The 14,791-nt window shown below is 41.2% G+C and overlaps 1 protein-coding gene across 2 annotated transcripts in view; it reads right to left on the bottom strand.

The window, feature by feature from the left end:
* rasgrf2a (Ras protein-specific guanine nucleotide-releasing factor 2a) overlaps positions 1-7,885 on the bottom strand; it is a 46,250-nt gene extending 38,365 nt beyond the window's left edge. For both annotated transcript variants that reach the window (XM_067432560.1, XM_067432561.1), the window contains exon 1: positions 7,224-7,885. In XM_067432560.1, coding sequence (XP_067288661.1) covers positions 7,224-7,502 — 279 coding nt within the window. In that variant the 5' untranslated portion in view covers positions 7,503-7,885. The remainder of the gene's footprint in view (positions 1-7,223) is intronic.
* Between the last annotated feature and the right edge of the window lie 6,906 nt (positions 7,886-14,791).

The following is a 14,791-nucleotide window of genomic DNA, read 5'->3' as shown; positions in this document are numbered from 1 at the left end:
ACCCATTCACACCTAAAGATAACTATTTTAGCATCCACATCAGTGGACAATGTTGTTCTGTTTATTCTAAGTGTGTGCTTGTCTGTCACTTTAAATGCTCGACCTGACAGCAGGATGGATTCTGATTGGCTGACAATTTTTTATCGTTCATCAGCTGGAAAAAAACTGTTCTGAAATTCTTTTATATTGATAACAATTTTTAGAAGTATAACTTTATCGTTATCTTTATAGCCACCGTCCTTGATGTGAACTGGCCTTTATTCTAAAGTGTTACAAAAATAGGGCATGTTGCACTTTAGAGGTCAAACAGTCGGTGGTTCAGAGTGCGTCCACACACAAGCCTGTTTCAGATTGACAGTGCATTGCTGGCCAGAGCTATAATCTCAGATGTGTGTGTGTGTGTGTGTGTGTGTGTGTGTGTGTGTGTGTGTGTGTGTGTGTGTGTGTGTTTGGTTGTGTTTGGACAACATCTGCTATAACATAACAGAGGAGATTGAGTGTGGCTATACTTAGCTAAATCTGACAACACTTCTTTTTAGGGGGATGCCCTAAACTGGAAAATTATACATAAAAAAAAAAAAAAAAATATATATATATATATATATATATATATATATATATATATATATATATATATAATAATGCGTTCGATTTATATAGCGCTTTTCAAGGCACTCAAAGCGCTTTACATAGAAGGGGGGAATCTCCTCAACCACCACCAATGTGCAGCATCCACCTGGATGATGCGACGGCAGCCATATTGCGCCAGAACGCTCACCACACACCAGCTGATTGGTGGAGAGGAGACCGATTGATGAAGCCAATCAGGATATGGGGATTATTAGGAGGCCATGATGGACAGCGGCCAAAGGGCAAATTTGGCCAGGATGCCGGGGTTACACCCCTACTCTTTTTCCGAAAGACATCCTGGGATTTTTAATGACCACAGAGAGTCAGGACCTCGGTTTAACGTCTCATCCGAAAGACGGTGCTCTTTGTCAGTATAGTGTCCCCATCACGATACTGGGGTGTTAGGACCCACACAGACCACAGGGTGAGCGCCTGGTTTTATATATGATATATATCAGACCCCCTTAAAATGTTCTTGTTTTGTTATATTGCAGCCATTTTCTAAAATCATTTAAGTTATTTTTTCTCTCATTAATGTACACACAGAACCCCATATTGACAGAAAACAGAATTGTTGACATTTTTGCAGATTTATTAAAAAAGAAAAACTGAAATATCACATGGTCCTAAGTATTCAGACCCTTTGCTGTGACACTCATATATTTAACTCAGGTGCTGTCCATTTCTTCTGATCATCCTTGAGATAGTTCTACACCTTCATTTGAGTCCAGCGGTGTTTGATTATACTGATTGGACTTGATTAGGAAAGCCACACACCTGTCTATATAAGACCTTACCGCTCACAGTGCATGTCAGAGTAAATGAGAGGTCAAGGGAACTGCCTGAAGAGCTCAGAGACAGAATTGTGGCAAGGCACAGATGTGGCCATGGTTACAAAAACAATTCCTAAGAGCAAAGTGGCCTCCGTAATCCTTAAATGGAAGACGTTTGGGCCGACCATAACCCTTCTTAGAGCTGGCCGTCCAGGCAAACTGAGCTTTAGGGGGATAAGAGCCTTGGTGAGAGAGGTAAAGAAGAACCCAAAGATCACTGTGGCTGAGCTCCAGAGATGCAGTCAGGAGAAGGGAGAAAGTTGTAGAAAGTCAACCATCACTGCAGCCCTCCACCAGTCGGGTTTTATGACAGAGGGGCCTGACGGAAGCCTCTTCTCAGTGCAAGATGCATGAAAACCTGAATGGAGTTTGCTGGGAAAAAAACACCTGAAGGACTCCAAGATGGTGAGAAATAAGATTCTCTGGTCTGACGAGACCAAGATAGAAATGTTTGGCCTTAATTCTAAGCAGTATGTGTGGAGAAAAATATCCCCTGTCCAATACAGTCCCAACAGTGAAGCATGGCGGTGGCAGCATCATGATGTGGGGGTGTTTTTCAGCTGCAGGGACAGGACGACTGATTGCAATCGAGGGAAAGATGAATGCGGCCAAGTACAGGGATATCCTGGACGAAAACCTTCTCCAGAGTTTTCAAGACCTCAGACTGGGCCGAAGGTTCACCTTCCAACAAGACAATGACCCTAAGCACACCGCTAAAATAACGAAGGAGTGGTTTCACAACCACTACAGGACTGATCCTAAAGGGGTACTTCAGCGCTGGGAAGATGAATCTGTATTTAAACTGGGTCATTACTGTAGTAGAAATTTGAAATTATTTTTGAATTTGGTGCCTTCTAGACTGAGAAAAGACAGAAAATCTATTTTTGTCTCATGGGGATGAAAGACAACAATTCCCAGAATGCTTTGCTGCCCTGTGAGGCCATTCCCAAAGCCACTGCTACTGGATTACTGTGACTGAGTTGGAGAAACAACACTACAATTAAATACTAAACGTGTCTGTTCAATAAAATGAGTTAGTCGCCATGCGAGTGTCACAGCGCTAACGCTGCAGGAGTCAGATCCCATTTACTGTCATGAATGAGCTCTCGTGATGAGAGCTGAGGTAATCGCGACCACACTTGCGGCATACATTCAAAGCGCGTGTTCAGTCTGACGCGTTTTCAGTTCATCCCTTTGGAAGCTTACCTTTCATAAAAATGAATTAGAGAAATTAAAACACTTACATTGCTCAGCATGGTTTAGTTTACATGAATGCCTGCAGCTGCGAGCTGAGCTGTGAGTGTGATCTCCATCCCCCATGCGCGGGTTGAAAACGTGGAAATGGCTCTGCCGGCTGCTGGCTGTAGTCTTTAGCCTCTGGCCCAAAATTCCTCAGATGACGCAAATATCGTCAATTTTTCCAGAAATAAAATGGGGGGGGGGGGTATTCAACAATCATTTGAATATACTCCAGGGTTTCTATTGATAGAAAGCCATTATGCTAATCGCTGAAGTAACTCATTAAAGGGCCCAGCCAGAGCCCTGACTTAAACCCAATTGAGCATCTCTGGAGTGACCTAAAAATGGCTGTCCACCAACGTTTACCATCCAACCTGAGAGGACTGAGAACTGGAGAGGATCTTCAAGGAGGAATGGCAGAGGATCCCCAAATAAATACAAATAAATAATGCTCAACTGAGACATCCACATTGTTGAGATAAATAAGCACATTCCTAGCATTATGATCCTTTGGAAGGTGATGTTATTTTAGTCCAGTGATCCTGACCCACTCTTCTCTCCTCATCATCTCACTAACACTGCAGTGGGCGGGGCTAAAGTCACGATAATGAAGCAGGCGTTGATCTTCTGCAGAGCCGGACTTTAATCTATTACAGGCACATTCCACAACGATTCATTCTTTGGGCTTTGTTACAATAAAATCTGTTTTTGGAATAAAAAGGAAGTTTTAGTTCTGAAACTTACACTCTATTCTTATAGTATGATGACCTTTTATATGTCAAAAGCTCAAGGAAAAATTTATTTCTCAGTTCCTTTAATTTTGATCACAATTATTCACAACTAAATTCACAACTATCAGACCAAGGAGTAGGAGATATTGATGTGAATCATAAATCCAGGGAAGTTTTGGGGATTTTTATTTTAGATAAATTGTTTTCCAAAAGGCTTAATCAGGTAATATAATATGATCTATTGACGTTTCTCCTTTTCCCTCTCAAGCCCAGTACACACTGTACGATTTTGGGCTGTCCCAGACGAAAGATGGCCAATTGTGGCAATTTCTGTGATTGTGGATCCTAAATGGTGGTCCTACATTATAGAGTGAGAGGTTCAAAGCTGTCTACGGTCTTGCAACCAAAGACAACCTGCATTAATTTTCTTAGTGTCAGAAATTTATCACAATCATTTTACAGTGTTTGCTGCTACAAACTATTTCTACTGACACCAATAAAAATGCAACATGAAATGGCGTATTGATCAATGCAACCTGTTGCTAAAACTTAAAACTATTACCTTGTGCTACCTTTACAATATTGGTATGGCAAGTTGGCCTCTTTTCCCAAGCCATGACCAATGTTTAAACATATACCACGGCGTGGACGGCGACAGCCCGTGATAACTTCACCGATCTACTAACGCAATCATTTTCTACCCTGTTCCCTCACGTAACATCACACGAGGTGAATTCAGGGTGATTGGGACACTTTTCCCAAGTCATCTTAATAACAAAAAGTGTTCCAGTCACCTTGAATTCGCCCTATATCAGGTGAAGTGGATGATCTTAGGTTGTACATCCAGCAGGCCCCCTCTCTGTCAGTGTTGTAATATAAAGGCGGCTCAGATGCCCACAGCTCGTGATAAGTTTACCGATCAACACAACCATTGTCAACCCTGTTCCCTCACATAATGTCACATTACATATATCAGGTGAAGTGGATGATCTTGTGTTGTAAATCCAGCAGGCTCCGACTCCCTGACAGTATTGAAAACATGTAATGGCAGCGCCCCGCTCACAGCTCGTGATAACTTACAGATCTACAAACACGTGCATTAGACGGTTAGCGAATCAGAAGACAGCTGGGCCAGTTAACCAATCGGAGCCCATTGCATATTTTTGAGGGCCCGGCTCCATAGAACCCGGAAACCATCAGACCGTTTTTACCAGGAAGGACAGAGCAGTGTAGAATAAAGGTAAACTATATGAAAAATAATGACATTTTTTAAAAACGAAGCATGAATACAGCATCATTAATAAGGTGTATATTGAATTTGGTCTTTTAATATCATTGTCTCACTACATTAGTGCTTAGCACAAACCACAGACTATAAAAAAGATGAATGGCGCGGCTTCCGTCCACTGTAAAAAAATGAAGCCAAAATACCCCAGTAATGGTCATTACGTTGTTCAGAGCCTGAGTCTGCGCAGTATTGATCCTGAGGTGGAGCTTCTGCCCACTCATTTGCAAGCACAGCTGTCAATCATGATGTTACACCTCGTTTTTTATAACGAAACCCAAACTTACTGGAGAAATAAACACTTGAACATATGTCTGTGGGATAAGAACTACTTAAAATGAAAGAAACCATCTTTAGAAAAAATGATTTGAAGTGTAATTGGATTATATGGAGAGGGCGAGGTTTATAACCTTTACCGCAGCCAGGCACAAAGGGTGATCAAATGCTTTGGCTTCAATTTTCAGGATGTGTGTGGCACACTTGGCACAAACCTGGTAAAGATGACTGTCTGGCAGTGGAGGAAAGGCCTAGCATTGTTCGAAACCGCCCCCCTATACCCTTATTCACTATTCCCTACATTACTCCACTAATATAGTTGTTGAGTGTAAATCGGTACGCACGCTATTGAGGGGCATTTTGGGATTTAATGAATGCACTTGATAGTGTCTACTAGGGTTTAGGACACCAATACAAATGGCTGTCCCTTCAAATTAAGGGGAATAGGGGACGATTTCAGACACAGCCCTAGTTTTGCTCTCCAGGTGGGCTTTCCAATAAGGCTGTACACAATCATGGCATATAAATCTATATATTTTTATTTTTAATAAATTGTACCCCTTATATTTTGGTAATTAGAAAATTGGGCTATTTAAAAAAAAATGTATATATATATATATATATATATATATATATATCAATCACAGGAAACTACAAAACCACAGCTCCTGCTTATCAGCGTGGCTTGGGCCCATGAAAGGTGTCAGCCTGAGTGCCGTCGTGCTGATGAGGGGCTTTCAAGTCTCGTGTGGTCCCAACAAACGGCCAGGGAACAGAATATATCTCCTTCATACACAGAAGATGAGTGTATAACCTGCAAGCAGCGACACCAGTGCATACTCGTTTATGTGCATGCTTGTTTTTAGAGCTGTAAAAATTTCCTCAAATATTGATCCCCACACCTCCTGACCAGAGAACTTCCAGGACTTTTCCACGATTAATGGATAAGCAGGGTGGCTGTCCAATATAATATCAATACATGAATATAATACAATATGATAACAGCACAAATACACAATATTTACAGCAACTAAAGCAGAACTAAACAGAAGCAGGAAGAAACTTCTGTTAATCAGCCAAGCAGTCAACTGATCACTTTCCTCAATAAAGCAGTCTGTAAACATTATCAACATTATTCAGACAGTGTTCCTGGAACGATATTTCCTGAAACATTGTAGTGGGATGTTATTTCAGTTTCTATGAATATTTTGAATTAGCTTTTATTTTAAATTTTTTAGTTTCCATGATGATTTTCCTAAGACATTTTGTCAGTTCATTATGTGCATGCTTTTGTAAAACTATTGTATTTAGGTTTACTTTATTTTTATTTTTATTTCAGTTCTAGTTTAGTTTTTATTCATTACCAGTCAATAATTTTTTTTTGAAATTCTATTAGTTTAGGTTTTTCAACTAATAATTTATACTTGATCAATAGTTTTTAATAGCCATCTTACTTTTTATTTCAATGTTACCGCTTTTTAGAAATTAGAATTGTTTTAGAATGTATGATCAAATGGAATAAAATAGAACACACACACACACACACACACACACGCACGCACCCACACACACACACACACATGCTGCCTTAAATTTTGAAGTACAATCAACTTGGATGTAATTTTAACTTAAATTACATTAGACTGACTTTTAAAAAAATGGTGTAACTTATTACAAACATTTGAAAATTACTTAACTTATTTTGGTGAGTTAAAGTAATGTAAAAACATATTTTGTCATAACTTATTGATCATATATATATTTTACAGGGAAGGTTAGAGTCACTAGAGCAGTGGTTTTGTGTGTTGTATTCACAAGCTTAAAAAGTGTTTTTTTTTTGGTGTGAATTCCGCCCTTTACGTTTTTAAAATAAAGATATAGTTTAAAACGTAACGTTTTTAAGTTTAAATTAGTATTATCATTCTACTCATATAATATTTATTGAAAACGATAAAAAAAAAAATCTTCCTTTTTTAATTTTGTCCTCAAAACACATTTATTTCCCTATATTTAGCGTCTGACCAAAACCTTGAAACTTTCATTGGAGTAAAAACTGGCAACTGTCTCCATTGCCACACTGATAAACAGACACAAACACGTGGTGTGTGTAGAGACCAACATCCTCCCAGCTGGCACATTCACACCACAAATGTGGCTTTAACCGTAAACCCGAGTGATTAATAGACCACAGCAGATGAAATGTAGAGTGAATGTGAAGTCAGATCATACCTGCTGTTTATCCGAGCTCTCTTTCCCAACGGTGGACACTTTTGGAGCCGGGATCCTCTCGCAGGAGCATCCCTCCAGCAAATAAATCCCAGATGGTCTGGTGCTCTGCTCATTCTCAAAGTAGAACAACACATTCTGGTAAAGCGCGAAGTACTTCTCGTTCCAGCGGTTGTTTTCCGCGGCTTTTTTACTCAAGTAACCACGTTTAACTCCTTCTTTACGCGCGACCATGGACAGATAGAGCGCGTGTCCTTCATTATAACGCACGCTCTTCTGCATCTTTAAGCCCTGATTGTCACACTGAGCCCAATATCATCACCATCATCCTCCTCCTCACTCACAGCAGCCAGAGATGATGATGATGTAAAGTCCAGCCAAAAGCGCGTAAAGGAGATTCCCGACGCGCGTGACGCGTAATTACGCACAGCTATAGAAGGGAGTGCGCGCGTAGGAAAAAAAGCGAAAATACAGTAAAAGAGTCAGAAATGTTAATAAAAAAATTATGGTCTAAACCACGCGCAAGGACGTAAAACAAAAATAGATGCAGTGAGCAGACGGTACAACAGAATCACGACCGAGATCAGCGCTAATCGGCTTTGACACCAACTTAAAGAGACAGAACTATTTACCCTCTCAGTCTCGATTTACCTCACTGTCAAGAGAGAATCACTCCGGCATTTCTGGAGGTAGTTTTACGCTTTTACACAAAACACGGAAGTTGCTAAAACGTAACTCTATTATAGGCTACTTCAGAAGCCTGCAAGAAATTTAGCTGCTTTCAAACAGTGTGATTTTTTTTTTCAACGGAAGGATTTTTTTAAGCCTAAATCAGCTTAGGTAAATAATAAACACATGGTTTCCACTAAAATAATAACAAAACAAAAATATCGCTTTCCTACAATTTATTTTTGTAGCGTTTGGAGCGTCTCCTTTGCATAATTAAAAAACAAAAACAAATGCTGGGTTGTTTTTCAACCCGTGCTTAGGTCAAATATGGACAAACACAACCGTTGGTTTAAAATTTTAACAGTTGGTTAACATTTTTTAAATTGCAATTTCAAACCCAACGGTTGGGGTTGTCCATATTTGACCCAAAAATGGGTTGAAACAACCCAGCATTTTTCAGGGTGATATTTACATACCGCGGATTATTATAATACATGTGTGCATTCTCGAATGTGATTAGTTGTATTTTAGTGGAAATGTCCACCAGTCAGATCACTTACGAACTATCTGGTCTTAATAAAGCAAAAATAAATTTTAAATTAAATTCCTTCCAATTTTAGTCAGTCTGCAGGTACAGCCCACCACGATGTATCTGTAAAAATTGGATTATATTAACTGTAACAAGATTTGGGTAAATTTAAAGTGGGATGCACCACCGTCAAATATTGATAATTACGCCCCCTGGTGGTGAATATATGAAATCACCAACAACAGATGCTTTGACTGCTCTGACACATCACCTATTGATGGATGATCACAGCACTAAATATATAGGCCTACAGCGACATATAAATAATATGATTATTTGGTGCAAATCAAATCTTGCAAAGACTAATCTTGGACAATATTTTTTTTTATTGAGGTTGTGATGCATTCTGGGATTGTCTTCTCTGTGAAGGATGCATATTTTTAACTGGGTTTTGTAATAGAGCCAATGTTTCATATGAAGTGTGTGATCAGAAACTCATATTAAACATGGCTGTGAAAGCTTGTGTTAAAGCTTGTGCTCGTGAAAAGGGAAAACTCACTACGGTTCTAATTTCATCTCCTCCTCCTGGCTGTACAGCTGACTTCACTCCTACAAAGATATGAACTTGTGTCTTACAGAGGAAGAGCCCACGATACCATACGCCCACCTGAACGCAACCTCTGCAGGGCCGATCTGGAACAGAGCGGGGAACCACATTAGGAACTTACCCAGCATGCTTTGAGGCATACAGAAAGTGCACCATAATATTTGTGGCTATTATTGCATCTCCTCACAGCCAAAACTCATGAATCTGTGTGTGCGTGTGCGTGTGTGTGTGTGTGTGACAAAAATTTAAATCCATCCTAAACATCTCAACAAGTCAAAAAGTCTAAATGCCCCATGATGGCAAAACAAGGATTGCATTAGGTCAGCATAGGTCTTCATATATTTCTGATTATTCATATTCAGAAAATAATCGACAATACAAACAAATATAACAAACATTACACATTTTCAAGTGAGTACATGATATTTAAATAGACTATCTAACAATGATTTTGGAAAACACTTTCCAAACATACAAACACTAATATATAATTTGAATATGTTAATTTATAATATAGGCATATTGGTTGCTTGTTGGAAATGAATAGTAAATTGTGTCCCATTAACCCAAATTTGAAGTAAACCAAATGGAACAGGAACATATACATTGGACTAAAAAGAAAACGCACATTTTAAACCAGTGAAAACTGGTCTGAAAAATGTTAAATATAAAGAACACAGACAGTTAGAGACTTACAGACAGTTTTCATAGGTCTAAAATGTGGTTACATTTTTTTAGTCCAATGTCAGTGTATATGTTCAGAAAATCTACGCCAATCAGGCATAACATTAACATTGTCCTAATATTGTGTTGGTCCCGCTTTTGCTGCCCAAACAGCCCTGACCCGTCAAGGCATGGACTCCACTAGACCCCTGAAGGTGTGCTGTGGTATCTGGCACCAATATTTTAGCAGCAGATCCTTTAAGTCCTGTAAGTTGTGAGGTGGGGCCTCCATGGATCGCTTTTGTTTGTTCAGCACATCCCACAGATGCTCGATTGGATTGAGATCTGGGGAATTTGAAGAATAGGTCAACGCCTCAAACTCGTTGTGCTCCTCAAACCATTCCTGAAGCATTTTTGCTTTGTGGCAGGAGCATTATCCTGCTGAAAGAGGCCACGCTGGGTTATAACAAAACAATTGCTGGGTTTGTCAATTTTCAGGCCAACTTGGATAGTGTTTAACCCAGCATTTTTTAGAGTGTAGGTGGTTTACATGTCAAAGTAACATCCACATGGATATCAGGACCCAAGGTTTCCCAGCAGAACATTGCCCAAAGCATCACACTGCCTCCGCCGGCTCGCCTTCTTCCCATAGTGCATCCTGGTGCCATGTGTTCCCAGGTAAGCGACGCACAACCGGCCATCCAGGTGAATATAAAAGAAAACGTGATTCATCAGACCAGGCCACCTTCTTCCATTGCTCTGTGGTCCAGCCGTGGTCCAGTTCTGATGCTCATGTGCCACTGTTGGCTCTTTCGACGGGGTCAGGGGTCAGCAAGGGCACTCTGACTGGTCTGCGGCTACGCAGCCCCATACGCAACAAATGGCACTGCATTATATATGTATTCTGACACCTTTCTATCAGAACCAGCATTAACTTCTTCAGCAATTTGAGCTCCAGTAGCTCGTCTGTTTGATCGGACCACACGGGCCAGCCTTCGCTCCCCATGTGCATCAATGAGCCTTGGCCGCCCATGACCCTGTGGCCGGTTCTCCACTGTTCCTCTTGGAGCACTTTTGATAGATACTGACCACTGCAGACCGGGAACAGCCCACAAGAGCTGCAGTTTTGGAGATGATCTGACCCAGTCTTCTAGCCATCACAATTTGGTCTTTGTCAAACTCGCTCAAATCCTTACGCTTGCCCATTTTTCCTGCTTCTAACACATCAACTTTAAGGACAAAATGTTCACTTGCTGCCTAATATATCCCACCCACTAAAAGGTGCTGTGATGAAGAGATAATCAGTGTTATTCATAACATTATGGCAGATCAGTGTGTACACACACACACACACACACACACGTATGAGAAAGAGCATAAAATCAGTTATAACCTCCAAACAGCCTTTCTGTCAGGGAATGCTTTGGCAAGGGCAATCCTGTGGGATTATGGTGGATTACTGGTTTGTCTGTCAATCTCAAATATAACGGCATGGTACTCATAAATCTCAAAAACGGAGAGTGCGGCAATCTGTTTGCAGATGTTGTGTTTCTAAACAAATGCAACTGGAATGAATAATCAAGAGCAAAGACTTATGGGTTTGGAAAGGACATTTCCCGGCCAGATGTTCAAACACTGGGAACAAACATCATTTTTATTTGCACCACTAAAATAAAAATTTAACAAAAGAGTTGCAAAACATTAAATGAACACCCCCCAAAAATAATAATAATAATAATAATCATACAAACGAAGGTTAAAAACTCCATGGCCATAGAGTGCCATCTTGTGGCACATCTGAAATCAATAGGTCACTTTTGTAGTGCTTCATAAACCAAGCATCACTAGTACTATTGCTAATACTTTAAGTTCAAACCACTATAGTGTTAAACTTGACGGCCCTAGCAACCACCTAGCACCATGTTATTAACCACGCACAACACCCTATCAACTGCATACTGTGCAATGGATTGCACATGCATGTACATCATCTGAAATAAATAAAGAAATCTATTTGAGCAGACATTGCCGACTGCATCACTAAAGAAAAAGCATCACTAAATGTCACTCAGTTTACGGGGGGGGGGGGGGGGGGTGCACCTGATGTTCTTGAGTAGTTGCCATGACGATGGCTAAACAATTAGACTGTCCACTGTGAAGCAGGTTCATGGTTTCTATTAACAGCAGACACACACGTTACAGGTCCATGTGTGTAATAATAAAATGAAATACTTAGTATTCTATTCCGAACACAGCCGGTAGACTACACACACGCACACGCACGCTAGTAGCCTACACACACACACACACACACACACACACACACACACACACACACACACACACACACACACACACACACACACACGCACACGCACACGCACACGCACACACACGCACACACACACACACAGCCCCAAAACCAACCCATCACAGGAAACATTCTGCATTTGTACTTTCTCAAGGTTTTACTATCCTTATGGGGACATTTGGTCCCCAGCTCCCCACAATGTAGGCTATAAAGAAGGACACACACACACACACGTGCAAGAACACACATTATACATATGTACGTACACACGTTATATAATTTATATTAACAGCAGATGTAACAGCTGTGTAAATGATAATAAAAGTAAAAACATAAACGGAATTAATAATGACTCAAGAAAAATCTTTTACTTCCAGATGTTGCATAGCCTATTTAACACATTTCAGAATTCGCTTTTCAAATTTCGAAACACTAAATAATTAATTTTTTCCTAATTAAGAGATTGCATGGTGATAAACTGCTCAATTTGTTGCTGAAGTAATTAACTGTGTGATCCAATTCGCACCGGGTACAACATCCTTCTTGTTCCTGGAACAGCATTCAAATCAACCAATCAGATCTGAAGGATAGTTTTTTTAGGCTTACACTAAGGGTTAGGGGCTTCTACACCATTCATATTCACATATCAGTTTATGGATAAATTATGGGTAGGGTTAGGACAGGAATGTACTCCAGATCAAAAGCATGCAAATGTTAAACCTGCAAGAAAAATAACATTTCCTTTATAAATGTTTGTTGATCCAGGAACATGCCTTACTTTTGCAAAATAACGGCGACCAATCAAATCCACTCAGTCAGTGTGGAAGTTCACAGTGAGTTTAGTCAAACCTTTATGCACAAGACATATGCAGCGGTTCTTTATTTCACTGGTTGTCATGGAGATGGCATTGCTCAAGTGGACTGAAACTACGCCATCTCACCTTCCAATCAACCTGACGACAGTTCTTTTCACAGATGTGAAGTAGCTACTATTTCAGGCCGAGTGCAGATGTATAAACATTATTCTATAAGGAATGATGGGAAAAAAGACAGGAAATACAGCTGTCCTCATGCAAGGTGCTTTTTTCAGTTGCTTCCGGTTTGTTAGAAGCACTGAAGAGCATTTTACACGTGGCTAGAATGGTGCAGTGTCTCTAATGGGTCCACACTGTGCAATTTTTCTAAATCCTTTGCGAATGTCCCTTGTCAGACTGTACGAACATGATCACCATGTCACACTGTAAGATCTCAGTTGTCATTAATGTCAGACTGCACGATAGTGAAGGCGCGCTAAAAACGGACGCGCGCAAGAAAACTCACCCGGAGCTTTATATCATCAATGAATGACGCGCTCAGTGACGGTGAGCTGCATTACACACGGGACTGAAATGCTGGCTACAAAGAAATCTCTAGCTCTCGTTTTGGTCATAGTTTGTCTTGAAAAACAGAGATATTTGACTCTCGTCATAGGAGAAGTCACACTGCAGGATTCTGTGCCAAATCTTCAGACACTGCCAGAATTTCGTCTGAGGTAAAATTTGATCGCAGCGCTCATTAATCGGCTGCCGGTAAACATGTCAAACTAACACTTCAGATTTTAGCCTAGGATCAGAGGAATCTTTTAGGATTTGCTAAATTTGTTGCAGACGGCCAAATCGTGGCCAAAATCGCTCAGTGTGCACCCGACTTCAACAAGGCTTCAACATACTCCGCTCCTAGGTCTGCGAGAACAAAATTACGTCATGTGGTTCTCGCAGCCCTAGTTTGGGAGTTCTCGCAGCTTGTTCTCGACACCTAAACAGAACTTTTTTTCTTGCGGGTGTCCGAGAACTATGTGTGATTGGTCAGACTTTTAAAGTGGACGGAGTTAATGAGGAGAAACGCAGATGATCGGCACCTGCCACCTCGAGAAAACAAACAAATTTCTTTGTTCTTGCAGAGTATGTTCCAAGTTTTAATCTCATGAACGGTAACGGATAGAGCAGAACTCCAAGCTCTGCTTCGTTCCCCAGTTATGCCTGGTCAAAGCTGGACAAGAAGTCGTGGTATCTTGGCACTGGAAGGTCTCAGGGGCTCAGGGCTCTAGGGAAAATAGGGTCCCTCTGGGATCTCTCCATGCCCAGAGTAAGGAGCCTAAAGTCGGCTTGGCTCCCGAGTTATGCCAGATCTTATGTAAGGGACTTTTTAACAAAACGGTCTATAATCTAAGAAGAGTCCCAGCAGCTCAGCCTGCCGGGTGGTGAGTGGTGCTTGGGGGACCCCAGAGTCCTGAGCCCCTGGGAGGCTTGGTTCTGACATGCACCCTCTCCTGTTGTTCCCTCAATCTCCGCTTGGGAAACTGGACGCTTGTGCCCGGGCGCGTTGAAAAGAGTTTGATGTCCAAAGCTCAAAGTTTGGGTCCAAACATGCAGGGTGACTCAGACATCCACCCCCTCCCAGCCCCTTGGCAGAGACGGGGAAGGCTCACCCTTCTTGGCCACGATGAGATTTGCCCAACACCCAGGAAGTCTGGAGCCTTAAGTCAGCTTGACTCTGGAGAGTTTGACCGGGTGTAGCCTGGGAGCCATGCCACGTTGTGGTTCTATACTTCCAACATGGGGGAATGCCAACTCGGCTTGGGTCCCAAGTTATGCCCAGTCAAATCTGGACAGGAAGTGGCAGTGGAAGGTCCCATGGGCTCGGGACTGTGGGGAAAGTAGGTTCCCTCTAAGACCGCTCCATGACCAGAGTATGGAGCCTTAAGTCACTTGGCTCCCGGGTTATGCCCGGATATAGTTAAGTGACTGACCCTT

This window comes from Pseudorasbora parva, chromosome 23, assembly GCF_024679245.1.
Source record: "Pseudorasbora parva isolate DD20220531a chromosome 23, ASM2467924v1, whole genome shotgun sequence".
Lineage (NCBI taxonomy): Eukaryota > Metazoa > Chordata > Actinopteri > Cypriniformes > Gobionidae > Pseudorasbora > Pseudorasbora parva.
Note: the sequence above shows the minus strand (reverse complement) of the source record. Positions and strands in the feature narration are given on the sequence as shown.